At 38.0% G+C, this 25,112-nt stretch overlaps 1 protein-coding gene across 1 annotated transcript in view; it reads left to right on the top strand.

Annotated features, from left to right (window-relative positions):
• The window catches only part of STRN3 (striatin 3), a 103,222-nt gene that overhangs the window by 57,870 nt on the left and 20,240 nt on the right, over window positions 1-25,112 (top strand). The window contains exon 8 of the mRNA XM_054716508.1: window positions 24,875-25,008. Coding sequence (XP_054572483.1) covers window positions 24,875-25,008 — 134 coding nt within the window. The remainder of the gene's footprint in view (window positions 1-24,874; window positions 25,009-25,112) is intronic.

Below are 25,112 nucleotides of genomic sequence, written 5' to 3'. Positions count from 1 at the left end.
ATTCAGGGGTGCATCACCCGAGAACCGCCCTCTCGCAATCTGGGACCCCTTGGGGGATGTTGGAGAGCCAGTTTTTTTGTGTGTTTTTTTAATACATCTTTATTGTTCAGATTATTACATATGTTCCTCTTTTTCCCCCCATAGCTCCCCTCCACCTGATTCCCCACCCCACGCCCTTACCCCCCGCCACTGTCTTCATCCATAGGTGTAAGATTTTTGTCCAATCTCTTCCCGAACCCCTCATACCCCCTTTCCCCTGAGAATTGTCAGTCCACTCCCTTTCTATGCCCCTGATTCTATTATATTCACCAGTTTATTCTGTTCATCAGATTTTTTATTCACTTGGTTTTTAGATTCACTTGTTGATAGACATGTATTTGTTGTTCATAATTTTTATCTTTACCTTTATCTTCTTCTTCCTCTTCTTAAAGAATACCTTTCAGCCTTTCATATAATACTGGCTTGGTGTTGATGAACTCCTTTAGCTTTTTCTTGTCTGTGAAGCTCTTTATTTGACCTTCAATTCTAAATGATAGCTTTGCTGGGTAGAGTAATCTTGGTTGTAGGTTCTTGCTGTTCATCACTTTGAATATTTCTTTCCACTCCCTTCTGGCCTGCATAGTTTCTGTTGAGAAATCAGCTGACAGTCGTATGGGTACTCCCATGTAGGTAACTAACTGTTTTTCTTTTGCTGCTTTCAAGATTCTCTCTTTGTCTTTTGCCCTTGGCATTTTAATTATGATGTGTCTTGGTGTGGTCCTCTTTGGATTCCTCTTGTTTGGGGTTCTCTGGGCTTCCTGGACTTGTAAGTCTATTTCTTTCACCAGGTAGGGAACGTTTTCTGTCATTATTTCTTCTAATAGGTTTTCAATATTTTTCTCTCTCTCTTCTGGCACCCCAATAATTCGGATGTTGGTACGCTTAAAGTTGTCCCAGAGGCTCCTTATACTATCTTCATATTTTTGGATCCTTTTTTCTTTTTGTTTTTCTGGTTGGGTGTTTTTTGTTTCCTCATGTTTAAAATCTTTGGTTTGATTTTGTTGTCCTTTGATCTACTGTTGAATTTCTGTATATTCTTTATTTCAGACAGTGTATGCTTAATTTCTGACTGGTCCTTTTTCTTTTTTTTTTGGCATTCTCATTAAGATCTTTAAAGGTCTCACTAAGTTCCTCGGAGGTTTTTAGCAGATTCTTGAGTAACCTTATAAATGTGGTTTTGAACTCTATGTCCAGTCTTCTGCTTTCCTCCATTTCTTTCATTTGTGATCTGCCTCTTTGTCTCCCCATTTTAGCTGCTTCCCTGAGTTGATGGAGTGGCTTTGTGTGCGAGGTGTCCTTTGGGCCCAGTGGCTCAGCCTCCCCAGTCATCTGAGGTGGACACTCTTGGTGCACCCCTTTATGGACTGCACAGTCCTGTTGTAGTTAAGCCTTGATTGTTGTTGGTATCACTGGGCGGAGTTGACCTCCAGGCCAACTGGCTGTGAGGATCAGCTGTGTCTACATTGGGAGAGCTTCTGTGCTCAGTTTTGATGGGGCGGGGTCTCAGGGCGGGGTCAGGCAGCCTTGGTTTCCCATCAGCCCCGCCCTAAGAGGCTTGGGTCTCAGTGTCCTGCGGCAGCGGCTGCTCGCACCTCTGAGAGAAAGCTGCTCTCGAGTGTTGCCCGCTGCCAGACAGTCCAGTTTCTCCCCAAATGAGTGTGGGTACCCAAAGTCTCACCCGGAACTGGAGTACGTGTAGTCGGGAGGCTTTGTTTCCCTCCAGAACGAGAAAGGCAGCCACGCGTTCAACTGCCCGAGCCCTCTCCACGTGCGCGCCTCCTCACCTGTCTTCCGCAGTTCCCCTGGGTCTCCGTGCCCCGCGGCAATGGCTGCACGCACCTCTGAGAGAAAGCTGCTCTCGAGCTTTGTCCACTGCCAGACAGTCCAGTTTCTCCCTGAATGAGTGTGGGTACCCAGAGTCTCACCCGGAACTGGAATACGGTGCAGTTGGGACGCCCTGTTTTCCTCCGGAACAATCAAGGCAGCCGTGCATCCAGCCGCCTGGCCTTTCCTCTCGCACGCGCACCTCTCCGTGTCTCTGCACCTCTCTCTTCCGCAGTTCCCCTGGGTCTCAGTGCCCTGCTGCTATGGCTGCACACACCTCTGAGAGAAAGCTGCTCTCGAGCCCTGCCCGCTGCCAGACAGTCCAGTTTCTCCCTGTATGTGTCTGGGTTCCCCGAGTCTCGCCCGGGACTGGATTTCAGCGCTATGGGGAGCCTTTGTTTCACTCCGGTTCGAGAAAGCCAGCCACGTATTCAGCCGCCCGGCCCTTCCTCTCGCACGCGCACCTCTCCGTGTCTCCGCACCTCTGCCCTCCACCGCTCCTGCGTCTCAGTGTCCTTTTCTTTTTCTTTCTAGTTGTAGAATTTCCACTCAGCCGGCTTTCCGGTGGTTCTGGATGATGTCTGCTTTGTCTTTTATTTGTAGTTTTAAATTGTTGTGCGAGGCAGCAGTATAGGTGTTCACCTATGCCGCCATCTTGGTTTCTTCTCTGGAGAGCCAGTTTTATCCTATTCCCTGCAGGCCAGGCTGAGGGACCCCATCTGCCAGAGGGACTCCATCTGCCGGAGGGACCCCATCTGCCGGAGGGACCCTGGTTACTCTGCAGACGCCCTTCGAGCTGCGGGCGCCACCCTAGGTGCAGCCAGCTGGGGAGGGACCACAGGAGGTTGGCTTCAGGGCGTGTCCAGCCCATCTCTCCCAGTCTAGCCCTGCCCCGCTGGGCACCTTCTAATTAAATTTTTTTCAATATACTCAAATCGGCGCACCAGGGCACTAGTTTCTTTAATAAAAGTAGCATATCATGCCCTGACTGGTTTGGCTCAGTGGATAGAGCGTCGGCCTGCTGACTCAGGGGTCTCAGGTTCGATTCCGGTCAAGGGGACATACCCATTGGGGAGTGTGCAGGAGGCAGCTGATTGATGTTTCTCTCTCATCGATGTTTCTAACTCTCTGTCCCTCTCCCTTCCTCTCTGTAAGAAATCAATAAAATATATATATTTTTAAAAAGTAGCATATCATGTGCAACTGATTGGTCCTTCTGTCCAAAAACTTTTGACTAGAGAGTGAAGAGTCAAGAGAGGATGTAATTAGGAATGACAACTGTCAATACCTGAATCTCTGTGTAAAGGGAAGTAACTGACATAGTCTCTTCCTTCCTGAAGAGACTGAAACATCTTTAAAGCATTTCAAGTTCTTGAAAAGAACAAGGACTCCTTTAGGATAAAATGGTTTAAGTAGTTTTTTTCCTTAAGAACTGAAAACTGTCATAGGCTCTATCTAGTGTTTCTGAATTTATCATTTCTACTCAAGTGTCATATTCAGTTCTAAAACAGAGGATGGATATAAAAATACTCCTTTATATTTAGTTCATTTACTTAAAAGTGAATTTACTTATAAATGGCAGATGGTCATTTTAAGGTTTTGGGTAAAGGACACAGACTACTTTTTTAAAATAGTCTGTCTAAATGATATATATCCCTTCGGTAGATAATCTGTTATTTTTAATTTTGTATACTATCAATCTTCTCAGATAGCTCTAGTTTTGAAACCTTTTATCCTATGAACCATTGGTTTTTGGAAAGCTTTTTTTAAAAAATATGTTTTTTATTGATGTTGTAAAGGGAAGGAGAGGGTGAGATACATAGAAACATCAATGATGAGAGAGAATCATTGATCGATTGCCTCTTGCACACCCCCACTGGAATCAAGCCTACATCCCGGGCATGTGCCCTGACTGGGAATTCAGCCGTGACCTCCTGGTATGTGGGTTGATGCTCAACCACTGCGCCACACCAGCCGTGTTTTGGGAAGCTTTTAAATCCTGCTCTTTTTTGTCACCTATGTCAAGTAGACTGATTTTAGTGGTTTTTAGTTTTTACATCCAAAAATACTAATGAGAATTTCTAATTTTGTTACGTGTCATGAAGACTAGACATTTTAAGGATGTTTATTTTCTTCTACACTATTAAACTGTGATATCTGGAAATTTATAGGACTACAAAATGCAATTAGTACCTAATGTATTTGTTTACTTTTATTTTTTAATTGCATTATCGGGGTGACATTGGTTAATAAAATTATAGGTTTCAGGTGTACAATTCTAAAATAAATCACCTGTATATTGTATTGTGTTCACCATCCCAAGTCAAGTCTCCTTTCATCACTATTATCCGCTCTTTACCTTCTTTTACCTCCCTCTACCCCCCTTTCCCTCTGATAATCACCATACTGTTGTCTGTGTGTGATTTTTTTTCTTCTTAATCCCTTCAACTTTTCACCCATCCCCCCAAACCCACTCCTGTCTGACAGCTGCTAGTATGTTCTCTATATCTATGAGTCTGTTTCTATTTTGTTAGTTTATTTTGTTCATTAGATTTGACATTTAAGTGAAATTATATGGTACTTGTTTTTCTCTGACTGACTTATTTCACTTAGCGTAATACTCTCCAGGTCCATCCATGCTGTCACAAAAGGTAAGATTTCCTCTTTTTTTTTAAACAGCCGAGTAGTATTCCATTGTGTAAATATACTACGGCTTTTGCATCCACTCATCTGCTGATGGACAGTTGGGCTGCTTCCAAATCTTGGTTATTGTAAATAGTGCTGCAGTAAACATCAGGGTGAATATATTCTTTTGAATTAGTGTTTCAGGTTTCTTAGGATATATTCCCAGAAGTGGAATTGCTGGGTAATGAGGCAGTTCCATTTTTAATTTTTTGAGGTAACTTCATACTGCTTTCCACAGTGGCTGTACCAATCTGCATTCCCACCAACAATGCACAAGGGTTCCCTTTTCTCCACATTCTCACCAACACTTGTTTGTTGCTTTATTGATGATATCCATTCTGACAGATAGCTCATTGTGGTTTTAATTTGCATTTCTCTGATGACTAGTGATGTTGAGCATCTTTTCATGTCTGTTGGCCATCTGTATATCCACTTTGGAAAAGTGTCTATTCGGATCCTTTGCCCATTTTAAAATTAAAATGCCTTTTTTTTTTTTTTTTTTTTTGGTGTAGAGTTGTGCAAGTTCTTTATAAATTTTGGATATTCCTTATCGGATGTATCATTGGTGAATATGTTCTCCTACTCAGTGGGTTGTCTCTTCATTTTGTTGATGGTTTCCTTTGCTGTGTCAAATGTAGTTCCATTTGTTTACTTTTTAAAATTTTTTTTTAATTTAATAAATCTTTATTGTTCAGATTATTACAGTTGTTCCTCTTTTTTCCCCCTCCATAGCTCCCCTCCACCTGGTTCCCATCCCACCCTCTCCCCTTACCTCTCCCCTACTGTCCTCATCCTTAGGTGTACGATTTTTGTCCAGTCTCTTCCGCACCCACCACACCACTTTCCCCCCAAGAATTGTCAGTTCCACTCCCTTTTTATGCCCCTGATTCTATTATATTCACCAGTTTATTCTGTTCATCAGATTTTTTATTCACTTGATTTTTAGATTCACTTGTTGATTAGACGTGTGCGCCTCCGGACCTCTGCCTTTCGCCGCTCCCCTGAGTTTCTGCCTTACAGCCCGGATTCCCCCAGTATGAGCCTGGGTCCTCAGGGTCTCGCCTGGAACTGGGGTTCAGTGCAGTCGGACCTGGGGTTCAGCTCAGTCCGGAGCTTTTATCTCCTTCCTGCTAGAGAACGCCAGCCAGGCACTCAGCCGCCCCGTCCTCTTGGGCTCCGTCCTCTCCGCACGCCCGTTTCTCCCTACCTCAGGCTTTTACAGCTCCTCTGATTTTCCTTGTGGTTTTCTCGTTTCTTCTAGTTGTAGGATTTCCAGTCAGCCAGCTTTCCTGTGGTTCTGGATGATGTCCGTTTTGTCTTTTAGTTGTATTTTTGAAATTGTTGTGCGAGGCTGCAGTTTAGGTGTTTACCTATGCCGCCATCTTGGTTTCTCTCCCCCATTTGTTTATAATTTCTTTCGTTTCCCTTGCCTGGAGAGATATATCAGAAAAAAATATTGCTGAGAGAAATGTCTGAGATTTTACTGTCTATTTTTTTCTTCTGGGATTTTTATGGTTTCAAGTCTAACATTTAAGTCTTTAACCTTTTGCACTCGGATGTCCAGTGTGACTCGACATGGTTAGCATTAGAATAAAGGAATCGAGAAAAAAGCAAGCGAGTGCAAAGGGTTAATCCATTTTGAGTTTATTCTTGTGTATGGTGTAAGAAAGTGATCTAGTTTCTTTTTTTCACGTATCTGTCCAATTTTCCCAACACCATTTATTGAATAGGTAATTTTTAGCCCGTTGTATGTTATTGCCTCCTTTGTCAAATATTAATTGACCATATGGGTGTGGGTTTATTTCTGGGCTCTTGTGTTCCATTGATCTATATGTCTGTTTTTATGCTTGTACCATGCTGTTTTGATTGCTATTGCGTTGTAATATAGTTTGATATCAGGTAGCATGATTCTTCCAACTTTGCTCTTCTTTGTCAAGATTGCTATGGGTATTCAGGGTCTTCTGTGGTTGCATATACGTTTTTGCAATATTTGTTCTAGTGCTGTGAAATACGCCATTGGTATCAATAGGAATTGTGTTGATTCTATAGATTGCTTTGGGTAGTATGGACATTTTAATTATGTTTATTCTTCATATTCATGAACATGATATATGCTTCCACTTATTTGTATCTTCTTCAGTTTATTTCCTTAGTGTCTTACAATTTTTTGAGTACAGGTCTTTTACATCCTTGATTAAATTTATTTCTAGTTACAATCATTGCCAGGACACAGGACTTCTTTCTCAAGACTAAACCAAATGTCAACAAAACAGAGAAAATCAGGAGAAAAGCAACATAATGGTGGCAAAAAAAAGAAAGAAAGGCAGCTGAGAATGGTAGTTACGTCCTAGAGCTTCCCTAATGCATGCTGCTCATAAAACTTGCTTGCTTGTGTCTTCCTTAAAATACAGCATATTCTTCTAGCAAGTTACACTTTTATTTAAGTGAATGTAGGTCAGTTTCTGTTCCTTAAAGTTAAATTCCTCCGGCTAATAAAAAGAAATTATTATTAGTTGTTTGTTTTTTTTTTTTAAATATATTTTATTGCTTTTTTACAGAGAGGAAGGGAGAGGGATAGAAAGCTAGAAACATCGATGAGAGAGAAACATCGATCAGCTGCCTCCTGCACACCACCTACTGGGGATGTGCCCACAACCAAGGTACATGCCCTTGACCGGAATCGAACCTGGGACCTTTCAGTCCGCAGGCTGACGCTCTATCCACTGAGCCAAACCAGTTTTGGCTATTAGTTGTTTTTTTTATGCAATTGTAGATGAGATTGTTTCTTAGTTTCTCTTCTGGATAGTTTGTTATTGCTGTATAAAAGTACAACTAATTTCTGGATATGTATTTTGTCTATTCAGATTTTCTGATTCTTCCTGATTCAGTCTGGAAGATTATATATTTGTAAGCATTTGACCATTTCATTAAGATTGTCCAATTTGTTGGCATGTAGTTTTTCATAATATTTTCTTACAATCCTTTGTACTTCTTTAGTGTCAATTGTTATTTCTCTTTCATATCTGGTTTTATTTATTTGGGTCTTCTTTTTTTTTTTTTCTTTGATGAGTCTAGTGAAAGGTTTGTCAATCTTGTTTTTCTTTTCAAAGAACCAGCTTTTTGGTTCATTGATCATTGGTATTGTTTTTTTAAGACTACTTTATTTAATTCTGCTCTGATTTCATTATTTTTATTTCTTCTACTAATTTTGGACTTTGTTTGTTGGTCTTTTTCTAGTTCCTTTAAGTGTAAAGTTAGATTATTTATTCCAGATTTTTCTTTTTTTCTTGAGGTAGGCCTATAATGCTATGAGTTTCCCTCATAGGACTGCTTTTGCTGTGTCTCATAGAACTTGGCTAGTTGTGTTCTCATTTTCATTTATTTCAAGATATCTTTTGATTGCTTCTTTGATCTCCTTGTTAATCCATTCATTGTTTTTGTAACATGATTATTAGCTTCCATACCTTTTGTGTTTTTGTTTTGTTTTTCTTGTGATTGATTTCTAGTTTTATACCATTATGGTCAGAGAAGGTGCACAATATGATTTCAATCTTAAGTTTATTGAGACTTGTTTTGTGTTGTAACATGTGGTCTATCCTAGAAAATGTTCCATGTGCACTTGAAAAGAATGTATATTCTGCTGCTTTGGGGTGAAATGCTCTGCAGATATCAATGAAATCCATCTGATTTAATGTGTTATTTAAGGCCCCTGTTTCCTTGTTGATTTTCTGTCTGGAAGATCTATCCTCTGATGTCAATGGCGTGTTACTATGACTGTCTTACTGTCAATCTCTCCCTTTATTTAGCTCTTTTTCTGGAGATTTCTACTGTTCTTTCATTTGGGGCATGTTTCTTTGCCTCCCCATTTTGGCTCCCTCTTTGTGTTTGTTTTTATGTATTAGGTCAATCTGCTATGTCTCCCATTCTTGCTAGGGTGGCCTTATGTAGTAGGTATCCTGTGGGACCCAGTGGCACAGTCTTTTTGATCACCTGAGTTGAGTGTTCCAGGAATGTCTCTTATGTGGGTTAGGTGGGCTGTCCTGTTGTGATTGAGTCTTGATTCTTATTGGCCCATTTGTGCATGGGGTCAACCCTCAAGCTGGCTGATTGTGAAGATCAACGCTGACCACAGTATTCAAGCTGCTGTGCAGGTACTGACTACACAAAGCAGAATTCACCCCAGCCGTGTGTGGTGCCTGGCGAGATCTCCCTTTGGATGTGCTGTTTGTGAACTAATTGGATCCTGCTCTGATATTGACTAAACCTAGCCACTGGGTGTATTAGCTCTGGGGCCTCTTGGGAGTGATTCTGGTGCAGGCCAATGTTAGATGCTGCTTATGGCTAGTCCTGGGCAACCTGTTTGGAGTTACAAAGTGATCCACGTTTTGTGACTGCCTCTACTGGGCATGGGTGTGCATGGGAAGGATCAAACTGCACCAAGACTGTTTTTACCAGCCCCAGCCCCAGCCCCAAGGGCAGGTCAGCAAAAGTCCCAACTCCCCGCCCCTCCTTTTTTCCCCCACTACCCCCTCCCATAATCCACCTCCACCTGCCTCCTCCTGCCAGCTGCCTGTTAACCTGTCACTGAAAGAGCTTCTGGTGGTACTCAAGTTGCATGACCTAGGTTCTCAGTGAGTCACTACGTAGGGGTGAGTGATGTTCACCAAATTGATACAGGTTCAAACTTGGTGCTAGTGCTGGCTTTGAGGCCATTCTGCAAATGTTCCAGGGTATACAAAGTCTCATTACCTCCCCCTGGGTGCTCATACAACTTAGTGGTGAGGCCACGTCTCAGGGTGAGACTGGCAGAGTTTATCAGGCCCACTTAGGTTCTGTGAAGGGAAAACTCTGCACTGGTCTGACATGCAAGGGGAAAATGGCCTGTTCTATAGACACACAACTCAGTCTGTCCCTGATTCTGCCAGGAGCCCAATCTCAGTAGGGAGGAGCAAAGGGAATCAGGAGGTGAGGCTCGTGGATCTCCCTTGAGGTAGGTGCTACCCTGCTGGGGTGAATTCCACTTTGTGTGGTCAGTACCAGGACAGTCAACTTTGGCGTAATGGGGGAGAGTACCTCTTGCCCCAAAGCCACACAATTTAGTCTGTCCTGAATTGGACAGGAATTCAGAGGGTGGACTTGCCAGGACCCTGGAAAGTGGGGCTAGTGAATCTCCAGTGAATAGGAGGCACCAGTCAGGTTCGCAGGAAAGGGAGAAGAATGGCCTCTATCCCAAAGACACATCTCACGGATACCCCCTGAGTCTTCCAAGACCTCTACACCCCAGCCCAGGCAGCTGACACCTCATACCTCTGCGGGGCAAAAGCTCTGCATGGTGGGGTGACCAGGAGTTTAGAGGATGAGGCTGAGTTCCTCCAGGTTGATGTTGTAAGGAGAGTGCACAACCCAAGAAACATAGTGTCTGTGGTGTGGGAGAAGGACTCAGCACTGAGATCCTGGTAGCCATCCCTTCAGCTGTCTCCCTAAAGCCACAAATCCCAGTCTCTCTTCACACAACTTTAGTGTGCTCTGACCTCACTCCAACAGCCCAGGGTGAGTCGCTGGAAATGAGATTTTGTGTGTTGGGTCTCTAAGAGGGCTCCTCTGTCTCTCTTAGGCTCCTGTCTCTCCCTGGTGGACAGAATCCCTGCTGATTTTCAGTCAGATGTTATGTGGCGCCTCTTCCTGGGTCTGGGGCTCTGGGCTGGGGAGACCTGGCTTGGGTTGAGAGTCCATTCTTCTCAGTGGGAACCTTTGCAGCTGAGATTTCCCTCTGGAATCTTAGCTGCTGCCTGTGGGAGCTGTGCCAGCCCTTTTTGCTTCTCTGCCCTTTCTACCTGTTTTGATGCAATTTATTCTGTAAATCCTTGGTTATAAGACTTCTCTTCAGCTAGTCTTCAGTTGGCTATTCAGGTTGATTGCTTTATATTTTAGTTGTAATTCCTGTTTGGTTTTGGGAGCAGATGAGTGTAGCTTCTACCTACTCACTGCCATCTTGAATCTACTGTCTCACTAATGTTTGTATCTATATAATAAAAACTTAAGCGACCATTATGGCGGAACAACCAGACCAACCAGTCACTATGATGCACACTGACCACCAGGGGGGAGACGCTCAATGCAGTAGCTGCCCCCTGGTGGTCAGCAGTGTGCTCCCACAGGGGGAGCACCGCTCAGCCAGAAGCTGGGCTCACAGCTAGCGAGTGCAGGGGCGGTGGTGGGAGCCTCTCCCGCCTCCACAGCAGTTCTCAGGAGCAGCAAGCTGAGTGGTAAGGAGCCTGTCGCTAAGGAGCAGCAAGCTGAGTTAAGGAGCGAGGGGTCCCAGACTGCGAGAGAGATGTCCGACTGCCAGCTTAGGCCTGATCCCCCTAAACCGGCAGTCGGACATCCCCTCAGGGGTCCTGGACTGTGAGGACTGTGAGGAGAAAGAAAATTAATGCCTGAGTGCATTAGAGGGAAACTACAAAAAAAAACAAAGGCAGAGATCATCTTAAAAGTAGAAGAAAACCGTCAGGTGGATATCCCCTGAGGGGTCCCAGACTGCAAGAGAGTGCTGGCTGGGCTGAGGGACACTCCCCCTCACCAGTGCATGAATTTCGTGCACTGGGCCTCTAGTTTAAATATAATGGATAAAGTACTGAATATTTTCATAAAGTAATATTAATTACAAACTTATGCCACATTAGGCAGATTTATATAATCTCTGTGCTTTGGTAGTTAAATTTACCATACTAGAAATTTATGTTTTTGTGGTTTTGAGTTGTCAAGGCTTAATCTATGCATATTTATGTTTTCTTTTTAAATAAAAAAGTTGCCATCCTGCTTCAATCTCATTTTCTGGTATTTTTTTCCCCTGTAGATTTTTAAAAAACAGAATTAATATGTAGAAGATTATGCTGGCTCTTCCCCTTTTGGTCTTAACTATTTCTTATAAGCATTACCAAATCAGCTATTACTTACCAGGCAAGTTTCAGGCTGTTGTTTGTGCACGCATGTATTCACCCATCTGTTCTTTGTACTGCCTAAGTTTACCTTTGTTTTCTAGACTTTAGTTGTCTTACAAGTAATTTTTTTTTTCTTTCAGCTTATTCTTTTTTTATTTCTTTGCTTTTTCACTCTTGTTGCAGGTCTTTTTTAAAAAACTGGCTATCTTATTAAATTTTTCTGTCATGTCACATTTCCTGTAAAAAGTGTATACCACTTGTTTTGTTTATTTGTTTCTACAAGGTTTAGAAAGTATTTGCTAAAAATGTGTCTTATTATCTTATTTTAAGTAGTCACTTAAAAATAAAAATGTTTAGCTTGATGATGGCCAGAGGGGAGGGGATGGTGGACTGGGTGAAAAAGGTGAGGAAATTAAGTAGTACAAATTGGTAGTTACAAAATAGCCACAGGGATGTGAAATGTAACAGAGGGAATATAGTCAATAATACTGTAATAACTATGTATAGTGCCATGCGGGTACTGGAAATATTAGGAGGGTCACTTTGTAAATTATGATTGCTTAAACTATGATGTACACCTGAAACTAATGGAAAATAATATTGAGTGTAAACTGTAATTGAAAAATAAAATTAAACAAAGAAACATTTTTGAAAGGGAATTGTTAGCTTTATTAGTATGAGGGCAAATGATAGTCTTTTTAGAAAAATTTTTTTTGCCAATCCTCATCTGAGGATATTTTTCCCATTAATTTTTAGAGAGAGTAGAAGAGGGGAAGGGAGGAGGGAAAGACAGAGTCAGAGAGAGAGAAACATCAATGTAAGAGAGAGACATCAATTGGTTGCCTCCTGCACTCACCCTAACCTGGGCTGGGAATCGAACTCATGACCCTTCTGTGCACAGGCCAACACTCTAACCACTGACCCACACAGACTAGGGCTGATTAAGTCTTTAGATTACATATTTTTCTTAAGTATTTAATAAGTTTATACCTATTCCTGATACAGCATAATTTTCAGGAAATTTCATTATTAGAGTACATGAAAAGTGAATTTCTCTTTAAATCAGTATTACAACTATATTACAAACAGTATTACAGTTTATAGATTTGACCATCTTACATATAAATTTCAGTCTCGAGCAACCTAGTTTCAATAATTCAAGTTGGAAGATTAACTTGAAGCTTTGGATTTAGTTTTTTACATATTGACTACCTAAGATCATAGATATACCCATGAGGTAAAAAAATGATAATTGTAGTAGGAAAGACTCAAGGTACAGTAAATAATTTAATTTCTATGTGCCATTCAAATATGAGAATTTAAGTTTGCTATGTATGGCAATGCATAAGGGAAAAAGGCTTTTATATGTCCACTGTATAGATTAAGTCATTGAGGCCTAGGGAGATTACAAGACTGAACCAGAATATAATGAGTTATTAAAAACTTAACAAGTATTTTTTCCCAAAATGTCACTATTCTGGCAGTCTTATTGATTGACTTAGCCTATGTATTTTGGTGTATTTTTTATTTAATAACAGGGCTCTGTAAACTCATAGTTGTTATTCTATAACAGGATGTTAAACTTCCGAATAAAATGGCTGGTTTAAAAGTAAATAGAGGAAGAGAGGTTAACAATAATTGGTTGCCTCCCATACTTGCCCAGACCAGTGATCAAATCCACAACCTTTTGGTGTAAGGGACAGTGCTCCAACCAACTGAGCCACCCAGCTAGGGCAGAAGACTCTTAAAATTTAAAGTACTTCTAATAGACTTATTTTTATACTGCTTTTTTTAATGCTGTGTTTCTCTAGTTTGCTATAGAATAATTTTTTCCCAGCCACAAGTATTTCCTTAACCAGTTAACTGCCACGATATTTTGAATTTCATTAAAAAAGGTCCGCTGCTTGCATCTATAGACGCTTATGGCGTACAAATGGTTAAAACAAATAAAGGTTTGTTACATTCAACTAAAATAGCTCATGTGTCATGTTTAGCCAGATACACAGCAATGTATATTTTCCTTCTCCATGCTTGTCACTGTTTTTATCTTATCATAAAAAAAATTTGTTTAAATCACCTCTATAGAAATTCTTCAGTGGAATTTGAGGGTTATTTGCTAATCTTAGTTGTAAACCAATGGAAGAAGCTAATGAGATGTTGAACCATGTGAGTGGTGTGGGGTGGGGTAGGGGTGGTGATTCTCTGAATGCCTTATAGGGATTATTTGAGACTGTAATTTGGATCTATATTTATGTACTTATTGGACTAGAATGCTTCTCCATTGGTACAGTTACCCTCTGCATGCAGAATCAGTATGACAGAAGATGCATGAATATTTTCATCAATAAAACAGCACTGACCTTTCCAGCTTGCACTTTTGAGTAATTTGCATGTATTCATTCATTTGCTTTTATGATGCTGGCTGAATTAACGTTTTTATAAAGATGCAGAGATCTATTTTTTATAACACTAGATTTCTAGTATCAGTCCATTGAAAGAACATCAGTTATTGAAAGAATAACCTTCAAATTTGTGATTCATAGAAATGAAACACCATTTAACTGTTATTAGTATTACATGTTTAGAAATTTGTGAGATGGGCATTTAGAGTTTGAGGTGTGAATACCAAAACTGAGACTGCGCCTTTAAAGTATTTTGAGTATATGCTGTTAGTACATTTTTATTATGATTATGTAAAGCTGTAAGAGTTTATGCCAACAGCTTGCATTGCCAATTGCTCTTTTTTTTTCTTTTAATAATATGCCGAATGTAGATAAAGATGACCTCTCCCCAACTACTGAGGTTTGGGATGTAGACCAGGGACTAATAAGTAAACTGAAGGAACGAAAGGGGAAGAAAGGGGTGAAGAGTAAGTGCAGGTTCTATTATAATTTTTATGTACCAATCTTTGAGACAAAAATCTTGCTTTTTTGTATATTCTATTTTTTGTTTATGTGTACATTTTTTATTTCATAAAGGGGGCAACTAACTTTAAATTTTGTTGTTGTAATTGAAATTTATTTTGAATATAATTTAGGATGTATTATTGATCAAGTGAAAAATCATGTTAAATACTGGATAAGGATAAAGGAAAGATTTCAGGGGTTATTGGTTTTTTTGTTTGTTTGTTTTTTGTAAGCTTTAAAAAGTTTACCAAATTGTAAGAAATGATGGCCTTGGAATTAAAAATAATAGAAAATGGTTCAAAAGGGAGAAAGTATAAATTTATTTATTTTTGTTACATAGGGTTTATAGTTACAACCAACTCATAGCCAGGCTACATTTCTTAGTTTGGGAATCCTGAAATACAGTGATTAGGAAAGCCTTTTTCTTAATTTTTGCTTTCTGCTCTTAATCTAACCCCAAACAACAGCAAAAACTTTCTCCTGGTACTGTTTTCTTGGCCACTGTGGTAGAGGGAAGGCCGGAGGAGAGGGTAGTGGTGGCAGTAGGATTTGTTTAGTCAATAGCTGAGTGTCTTTTGTTGCCTTGATAAATTTTTCAGTATATGTATCCTGACTAATGTTCTGTAAAAGTATAAATTTAGCTCTAGCACCTCTCAAAGAAGTAATTCATTTTTGTTATTCAAACTTTTAAAAGGCACGTGAAAGATATAGTCAGACCTGTGACTATTAAATGGAGAAACTTGAAACTTATTTTTGATATACTTTATTTTGAACTGTCCATTGATTCCTGTTGTTGTTAATCCTCACCCGAGTTGTATTTTCTTCATTGATCTTTTTTTTTTTTTTTTTTTTTTTTTTGGAGAGAGAGAGGGGGGGGGGAGGATGGGGGAGACACTGATGTGAGAGAGACACATTGATTAGTTGCTTCCTGCATGACTGAGGCTGGGGATTGAACCTGCAACCCAGGTATATGCCTCTGACCAGGAATTCAACCCATGACCCTTTGGTTCACAGACCTTCACTCTAACCACTGAGCCATGCTGGCAAGGGCTAGTCTAGCTTTTTTTAACCATCAAGGAGAAAACTATGATAGAGGCAAAAACCATATAGACAATCTGTCATATTCCTTTGTTGACAAAAAAAAATCCTATACTAATAAAAGGGTAACATGCTAATTAGACTGGACATCTTCCGGACAAAACTACGGTGGCAGGGGCTGAGGCAGAGGTGGTTAGGGGTGATCAGGCCGGCAGGGGAGGGCAGTTAGGGGCAACAGGCAGGCAGGCAGGCGAGCAGTTAGGAGCCAGCCATCCTGGATTGCGAGAGGGATGTCCGACTGCCGGTTTAGGCCCTATCCCACAGGCAGTTGGACATCCCCCGAGGCGTCCCGGGTTGGAGAGGGTGCATGCCGGGCTGAGGGGGACCCCCTCCCCCCCCGTGCACAAATTTTGTGCACTGGGCCTCTAGTAATTTATAAAATGGCAGGTGTAATGAAAAAATGGTGTGATTTCCTTCAGTAAAGCATTTTCACAATGGTTTAATTTATTGTGGAAGCTAATCAGTGGCATTTGAGAGATTTATCTGTTAGGTAATTTTAAGACGTTTGAGACTATGGTGAACTGCTTATTGTATTTTAAAATACTAGTGCTGGACAGGCGCTAACATCATTTACCTATATATTTCATGCATGTTGATTATAAAAGTGCTTTTGCATGATTAACTATTTTAATATAGACACAATGGCATTAGAATTTTAGGGATTGAGTCTTTTTTTTCTTTTCAAGAAATCAAGTAGTTTATTTTAATATTACATTACTTATTTTATGTCTTATTCATAAACTGACTTATTTGTTGAAGGTTTCTTTAGGAAATGTTAGATAATGTTGCTTTTAATTTAAAATACCCCCTTTTTTCCTGATAGTATATAATTAGATCTAGGCCTTTGTGAGGTTAAGAAATAAGATTAATGTTTTATTTAAAAAACATACCTGTTCTAAACAAAAATTTAAAATCCTCATAAAATTTTAATTTATCTTTCTTTAAAGGATCATAGTATGTAAAGTTTTGTTATTTGCCTACTTAGCTAATAGCTTATAGAAAACATTTTATTTAAATGAATATTCCTCTGTATAGCATTTTTAATTTTTTTTTTTTTAAACAAGGTACCCTGTTGACAGCCAAGATATTGGAAAACATAGTATGTGGGAGGGGTAAAAGAGAACTGCTGTGATTAAATCAGAAGCTGGGGACATGCCTTGCCTTGAGGCTCTCATGTCTCAATACAGTTTTGTTATCCAGATCTGTGCTGTATTATTCAGCCAGCCCCCTTTAATTTTAACTTGTATCTGTTTTTTCAAAAATTGGGCTAACTTTGCTTATTATAACCATAAAATTAACACATGCTGTTATTCAGACAATTTAAGAAATGTATAGAAACATAAAGAAAAGGTCAAAATCACCCGCATTTCTATCACTTAGAGATTAGTATTTGGCATGGTATATATCCTTCCAACTTTTTCTAAGTGTGTTTGTATGTAAACCTCCTATTTAATTTTTCAGCAGGGATATCATATTATTTTTAACTCATTTTCCCCTTGGTTTTATAGTCATCTTTTATAGAAAATATAATGTTAGTGTTTACACAGTATTGCATTTTATTGATTTAGCCTACCCTCCATTAAACTCTTAGAATGTTTCTCATAATTAATGTTGTTGTAAACATAGTATTTTAAGGTTACCTGTATATATAGATATAAAGATGAAGCTTCCAACAAAATGTCGCAGAATGAATTAGGCAATAATAAATTGTTTTTTATATGTTCTTTGTGAATTTAGATAAATAAAAGCTTTTTCCTCTTGAATATAGAGTTCAGTAAGAAAATGTTGGTTTTGAGTCCCTCCCATAGCGACAAAACTTAAGGAAATAAAAAAAAACTTTTAAAAAATTGATGGATCATAAACTTCAAATGGTATTCCACTCAGACCATCATATTAATACTGATATACAATTTCACATGAAAAGATAATTCATAAATTTTCTTAGCATTCTTATTATCTGTATTTTTGTTTTTATGCTGGTATTTTCCCAGATGTAGCTTTGTACAAGTTAGAATAATTCATAAGCTGTAGACTTTTGATTTTCTTTTTCCTTTTTTTCCAAAATGTGAATGATTCATACCTCCTGGATCTTAGATTTTTTTGTCCAACTTCTTAGAGGGAAGAAAATTATTTGCCAACTTTACCATATGGAATCAATAGTCCTAAACCAATCTAAATACCCTTTTAATGGAAAGAAAAAATGGCAAAAATATCTATCAACTTTTTAACTTTGTAAAGATTCAGCCATGATTTGACTCTTTTTAATAGAAAGTCTTCTAAAATCAAGAGCTAAGATGCTAAATTTATCTGTCTTCTAAGATACACACTGTTCATTCCACTCCACCCTTTTTCCCCCCCTATCTCAGGCAAAAAAAAAAAAGACTTAAAAGTGACAACTTTGTCTTAGATTATAGATACAATTCAGTGTTAATTTCTTGCTAAGCAAGGTATGCAGAGCTCTACTTTATCAATACTTCTAAAAGGCAAGACTATGAACCTAAAGAGACTTGAGGCAGTTATTTTTACCTCAGGCTTCAAAAGGGTTAAGCTTCCTTTTCCTTTTAACTTTTTATTTTGCTATAATTTTAGGCTCAGGAAAAGTTACAGAATAGTGCAAAGAGTTCCATGTACCTTTTATCCAGGTTCCCCAAGTATTAACATTTTACCATATTTGCTTTATCCTTTTCTCTTTGTAAATGTATAGTTATTATTTTGAACAGTTCAGAAAACTGAATGTTATAGACATGTTGCTCCTTAAATACTTTAGAGTTCTTTACCTAACCACAAAGAAATTCTCTTATATAACCACAGCACAACAATGAAAATCAGGGAATTAACAATGATACAATATTATCTAGCCTAAAACTCAGGTTTCTTTATTTTTTTATTTTTTAACTAGAGGCCCAGTGCACGAAATTTGTGTATGGGTAGGGTCCCTAGCGGCTGCTGGCCAGGGCCTCCCTTCCCTGGCTGCCGGCTCCCTGCCGGGGCCTTCCTTTGTTCTGTGCCACCCCGGTGTCAAACTCCCGAGGGAACACTTTGCATATTAGGCTTTTATATATAGAGATCCTCACCTGAGGGTATATCTATTGATTTTAGAGAGAAGGGGAGAGAGAGGGAGACAGAGAGAGAGAGAGAGATGTGAGAGAGAAACATCCATCTGTTGCCTCCCCTACATGCCCCGATCAGGGATCAAACCCACAATCTGGGTATGTGCCCTGATCAGGAATTAAACCCACAACCTTTTGGTGCATGGGACGACACTCAAACCAACTGAGCCATCCAGGCAGGGCCTTTCATTTTTTAATAGTTTCTGTAACTGGGGGAGGGAGTGAAGAGGAAGTTCTAAGTTAATTAGTTTTCTTAAAATCTTGATCAGGTAGGATTTTTTGAACTTCCTATGCTCTCCATTTTTTCTGCATATCATAAAAATATGTAAATCAATAATAGTTAAAAATCACAGTGATTTGAAGTAAGCATGAAGCATCTGAAATCTGGAATCTCTAGAATATGAGGGGGAGTTAAACATCTTTTAAGACTTCCTCTGATATTTGTCTGTTTCAATTTTTAGCCTGGAAAGTTTAAATTTTAATATGTCTTTAACAGGTGATCTTATTCTTATGGTTTATTGTTACTCCTATGCTATTTATACCTATAAAGTTGATGCTTATTTCATTTCCTTCAAAAGATTTAGAAGCTTTTCCCTTTTCAAAGATTCACATTCTGAGAATATGTACATGGTTCTTAGTGATTGACTTGTCTTAGTTTTTTTACTGATTCTAATTTATCCAAACTTTCCTGTCTTTTCCATTTATAGAATATGATTTATCTGTCATTTCTCTTCTCTCCTTTATTGGTGTTATAGAATTTCTGTACATCATCTGACTTGATTATCAATACATTGGAAAAGGAAAAACTTAACTTTTTTAGTATTTCTTTTAATAACGAGGAAATCAGAGTTTATGGGTAAAGCAAGTTTTTCAAATTTGGGAAAAGTGAAAACACATTTTGGGTTGGTTTGTTAATGAAAAACTTGTGTGAATGTGGCAAGAAAATATCAACAAAAACACCAGGGTAAGTTAATTGTTTGTTGCACCCTCATAAAAAAAATAATTTGTACTTATTTCTTTAACTTTTCAAAATAGTTTATTAAGTTGGAAAAACTCATGCTTTATTCTTTGTTATTAAATATTAACCTTAAACAGCAAAATTTCTTGTTTTAATTGTACCTTCTGTGTCTGTGAGCTTATAGAATTTTGGTTGAGTGACATAAGGCTCAATTATATATGTATAAAACGATATAGTAACATTCACAGAAATATTGAATATCTTAAATATTTAAATCATTTTAATGTTTTGGGGGATCACATGGAAAATTGAAGACATCTTTAATTATTTGAGATTTTTGTAACTGGAACTTCTTTAAAATCCTGTTTTGCTAGTAAGTTGGTTTTAGAGGCTGTGAACAAGTCAAGCAGTAGCCATTAAAAAAACCTCTACTGCTGACATTAATTTATAAGGGTCAACAGGACGAAACTCTATGACATCATAGCTGATCTGGGACATGATGAGCTGCCCACATCCCTTCAGGAATCATTAATCAGTTAGTCTAGTTCATCCTCTACTAGAATGACTGATTATGAAGGTGCACGAGCAGAGGAAGGTGTAAAGTTTAGCTACCATTTTATTTATATTGCAGGAGATGTTAATTCAAAGTCACATCTCCTTAGTATTGTAATTTGCTGCTGTTTTAAAATGCTGAAGATGACTTTATTTTTTTTAATTTTTATTTTTTAAAAATATATTTTATTGATTTTCCACAGAGAGGAAGGGAGAGGGACAGAGAGCTAGAAACATCAATGAGAGAGAAACATCGACCAGCTGCCTCCTGCACACCCCCTACCGGGGATGTGCCCGCAACCAAGGTACATGCCCTTGACCGGAATCGAACCTGGGACCCTTCAGTCCGCAGACCGACGCTCTATCCATTGAGCCAAACCGCTTTCGGCTTTTTTTTAACATATTTTTGTTGATTTTATAGAGGAAGGGAGAGGGAAAGAGAGAATCATTGATCGGCTGCCTCCTGCACACCCCACACTGGAGATCATGCCCACAACCCAGCTTGTGCTGGGATTGGGAATTGAACCGTGACCTCCTGGTTCATAGGTTGACTCTCAACCAGTGAGCCACACCAGCTGGAATGAAAATGACTTTAAATCATCTTCATAGAACAAGCTCTTGATGTAATTGTCTAAGGGATTTTTGAGATTTTCTGCTTCTGTGTCTTTGGTGTGTGTGTGTGTGTGTGTGTGTGTGTGTGTGTGTGTGTGTTGTTAATACTCACCCGAGGATATTTTTTCCACTGCTTTTCTGAGAGTGGAAGGGAGGGGGAGAGAGAAAGAGAGAGAGAGAGAAACATCAATTTGAGAGAGAAAGAGACATTGATTGGTTGCTTCCCACACTCATCCGGTCTGAGGGCAGGGAGCAAACCATCTACCTTTTGGTGGGCAGGCAGATGCTCCAATCACTGAACCACACTGGCTAATGTTAGATGGAGTTGTTTTTATCACGGGTCAATTCAGAGTACCTCTCAGAAATCTAACTTTAGCTTACAGAAAAAAGCAGTTTAAAAAATTATTTTAGAATAAGGCTGCATCTTATTCTTTAACTTGGTAGCAAGTATATACTACTTGGTAATGAAACTAGAAATGTGCACAAAATGAAAGGACTACTTAGGCATTTTTTCCCCCAGAATTGATTTTAGCTAAAGATATGTATATATACTTCATTTATTTATAATTCTAGGTGCAGATATTTATAATTCTAAGTAATGAGACTGAATTCTTACCAAAGGCTTATTGTGACATGATCCTATATAATAAAAGGCTAATATGCAAATTATCCGAATGGCGGAACAACTGGTCACTATAATGCACACTGACCACCAGGGGGCAGACGCTCAATGCAGGAGCTGCCCCCTGGTGGTCAGTGTGCTCCCACAGAGGGAGCGCCTCTCAGCCAGAAGCCAGGCTTACGGCTGGCGAGCACAGTGGTGCTGGCAGGAGCCTCTCCCGCCTCTGGGGCAGTGCTAAGGATAAGGATGTCCGACTGCTGTCAGTTGGACACCCCCCAAGGGCTTCCAGACTGTGAGAGGGCGCAGGCCTGGCTGAGGGACCGCCTTCTCTCCCCACTTCCCCTCCACTGGGCCTCTAGTATAAGTATAACATACTTAATTATCTAATAATTTGGCATATAGATTTGAATTTCATTGATGTTTCTGTTTTCGCTATGTAACAGAATTTGATGCCTCAGTCTAAAATTTTTTAATACATCTGTTCCCCTATAGGAGTTCTCTAGTGGCACATTTTTCTTACAGTTAAAGTTAAATAATTTTGCGTTTTTTTTCTTTTAGAATCATATCTGCATGCAGATATGAGAATTACAGATTATGGTGAGAAATAATAAAGCCAAAACAAAACATATTAATGCATGAAAAGTAAAATAGTCTGTTGACTTTTCCAAATCTCTTTTCTGCTATTGAGCTATTTTCCTGTTTTACATCAGGAAGTATTTTCTAAAATCCACATACCAAATCCATTATTTTTCATTTTATGCATTTCAGGTGGTTTATCTTCTTTAGCTTTTGGGTTGTTTTGCCAAATAATGCATAGGTAAACTTGCTAAAATTTTTGTAGTTAGTGTTGTACACTTAAACTGTTGATTTTTCATTTAAGTCAACTTAGTGCTCTCTATGTGTGCTTATGTATGTGTCCTTTTTAAAAAAAAAAAAAAAGTGAGTCAGTGATATAACTCTTAATGGTGGAATGAGTAGGAAATGGGGCGATAAGTACAAACCTAATTGTAAATCTTAGCATTTATTTTAAAAGAGGCAAATTCAGTCTCTACATAAAGCTAAGAAGGAAACATTAGAGTTCATAATCTTTTTTTAGTGGCAATCTCCAACTTCATACTTTCCTGTTGAAGTCCATGCCATACATCATTTTTTAAAGACAAAATGTCTGTTTTCAGAGAGAGAAAGTTCTGTATTACAACCTTTCAGACTATTTTTAGTAAAGACTTAAGATATACCATGTCAACACTGAATTAGTTATTGGGCTGTGTTCTTTAGTTTTGATAAAATTGAAGCAGGAAGAAGAGTTTGATATGTGAGCTACAGAGGTTTCCTTGGTCATTAAGTGTCTGTAAAAAGGAGGATTAGTTACAAAAGGACCTTATTGTAAAATTCCATTTGAGACCTTTATATTTCCATAAAGGGAAATGATAATAGTATTATTTAATTGCTTGATGAAATCGTTTAGGCTATTAATAACAAGTGTCATAATTGTCATCATTAAAAACTTCTTTTAATAATTTTATTTTTCTTTGAATTGCCAATGACATTTTAATGCTTATATGATTGTGTGCTATAAGTAATTATATTAACATTAATAAAATGAATTGATAGAATACAAATTAATTTCCTCTACAAGAAAACAAGAGGGAGTAAATTAAGTATTTACTGTGATTATCACAGCCACAGTGGTGATGGGTGATTATGAAAAGTAGAAATGTAGCTTAAAAGGTTTTTTCACATATATATGTAATAAATGCTCAGTGAGCAGCATAGCTTGCTATAGTAAATATATGTGTGTATATAGAGAATGAGAAATGTAGTCATATGACTAATTAGAAATGGATATAAATACTAACTTTTTGTTTAAAACTCCAATAAAACTAGCCAGGATAGCCCAGGCACTTTTCCTTCACATGCCCCTAAATTGGTCAACAACTGATTAGAAATATCTCTGTAAAAAGAATATGTAATAATGCAAATTAATTTATTATGTTAAAGTTATTTTATTAGGCTTTTATCGAGATTTGTATAATTGCGAGTGGAAGGAATTGTGGTATTTTGTTCTAACTTTTCTTATAAACAAATTAATGAGCCTAAAAATGCTTTGTGTAAATATTACCAAATGAATTTTTATATAACTGTTCTTAAACATAATTTTAAAATAATTATTTTACTGTTCTTAGCTGCTTTGGTATTACCAATAACTGCATACTAAATATTGGTAGGAAGGGTCAGTACTATACATTATTCAGATTCAATGACTATAATCATTGAAAGATTAAATACCACTAGTATCCCTATGTATATTTTCTATCAAATTTACTCTAGATCAGCTGTTGACTCACAACTTCATTTTAGCAGTGTCATGTAAGACTTGATTTGAGTCAAATTATATAGCTTTTATATTATTGCTTACTTTGATAAATAGTAAGATATTCTAAATATAGATGAATTTTACTTTTGCTATTGTATTTATCTAGGAAAAGTTGACTTGTATCTTAATTTTTTCAGTAGTGTTAATGATGACTGACAAGTGTCATACCTGTTATGTTTCCTATAGTGTATTAAATTTATATCATTCATAGAAATTTTTCAAAATTGATAATTAGCTTGAGTTTTTATATACTGTTTCACTTTTAATTTTGCTCATGAATTTTATATTTGTTTTGATATATTGAGGTTTTTTTTATTACATGACTTGTGTACCTTCCCCTGGCATCTTAAGATTAAAATTTTGCTTTCAAAGCATGTTTGAAATGATACTGAGAATTATTGCTTATACTATAACTGTTATAGCAAAATATTTATGTATTAGTATAGTTATTTTAATTATGGCAGTGTTTGATTTTAATTGCTCAAAGTATTAGAAATTTAATTTAAAATTCTATAGTTATTTTATTTTAGAAGTATAATGGTAAATAAAAGGGAAGTTAAAATAAAACAATTGTAGTCAAATCTTGAAAGCTGGAAGGCATTCTAAATATTACATGGATTAACCTTTTGCAGAAAGGAAATTGACATTGTTGGTGCTAGAACTGCCTTCTTTTTAGACCATTGCTGTTATTGGAGGAATTTAAGCAATTTAAGACTTCATTTCAGAAAATTGATACATGGAGATAATGCTTATATTGATTTTTATCAGGAACTAGAATACCTAGCACTTCTAAGCAAACAGGATGCAAAGCGAAAGGACTTCCCAACAATTTACAACATTTAAAAATACTATAGTTATAATTGTACTGAAGTGATAAAGTGATATAAATAGAGCTTTTGTGCCCCACCTCCAAACCCTGGAATAATATATCTAATATACATTTATTTGCTTTGTGGAAGATTATGTTGCAGTTCCTAAATAAACATTTATTTTTATTTAGTAATAGGATTTTTTGAGTGGAAGAAATGAGGGAAGTGGGAAGATAAAATTTATATTACTGTATTGTAACTGTTAAGTGCTTACATTTCCCCCACAATATTGTCTTGTACTGTATGATTTTTCAGCATTTAAGAAGCGGTTTTGTTCTTTATAGCTGAACCAATAACGTTTCCATCTGGAGGAGGCAAGTCATTTATTATGGGTTCTGATGATGTTTTGTTAAGTGTACTGGGCCTTGGAGACCTTGCAGACTTGACGGTAACAAATGATGCAGACTATAGTTATGATGTAAGTGCAGTTTTATTTTTAATTTTTTAATGATTTACTAGAAGGCTCCTTATTTTTGGAAACACTTATAAAATAGATTTAATGTCAAGGTGCATGGAAAAGAT

Source organism: Eptesicus fuscus, chromosome 5 (genome assembly GCF_027574615.1).
Source record: "Eptesicus fuscus isolate TK198812 chromosome 5, DD_ASM_mEF_20220401, whole genome shotgun sequence".
In the NCBI taxonomy this organism is placed as follows: Eukaryota; Metazoa; Chordata; class Mammalia; order Chiroptera; family Vespertilionidae; genus Eptesicus; species Eptesicus fuscus.
The sequence above is the reverse complement of the archived record's forward strand: the minus strand, read 5'-3'. Positions and strand labels throughout refer to the sequence as shown.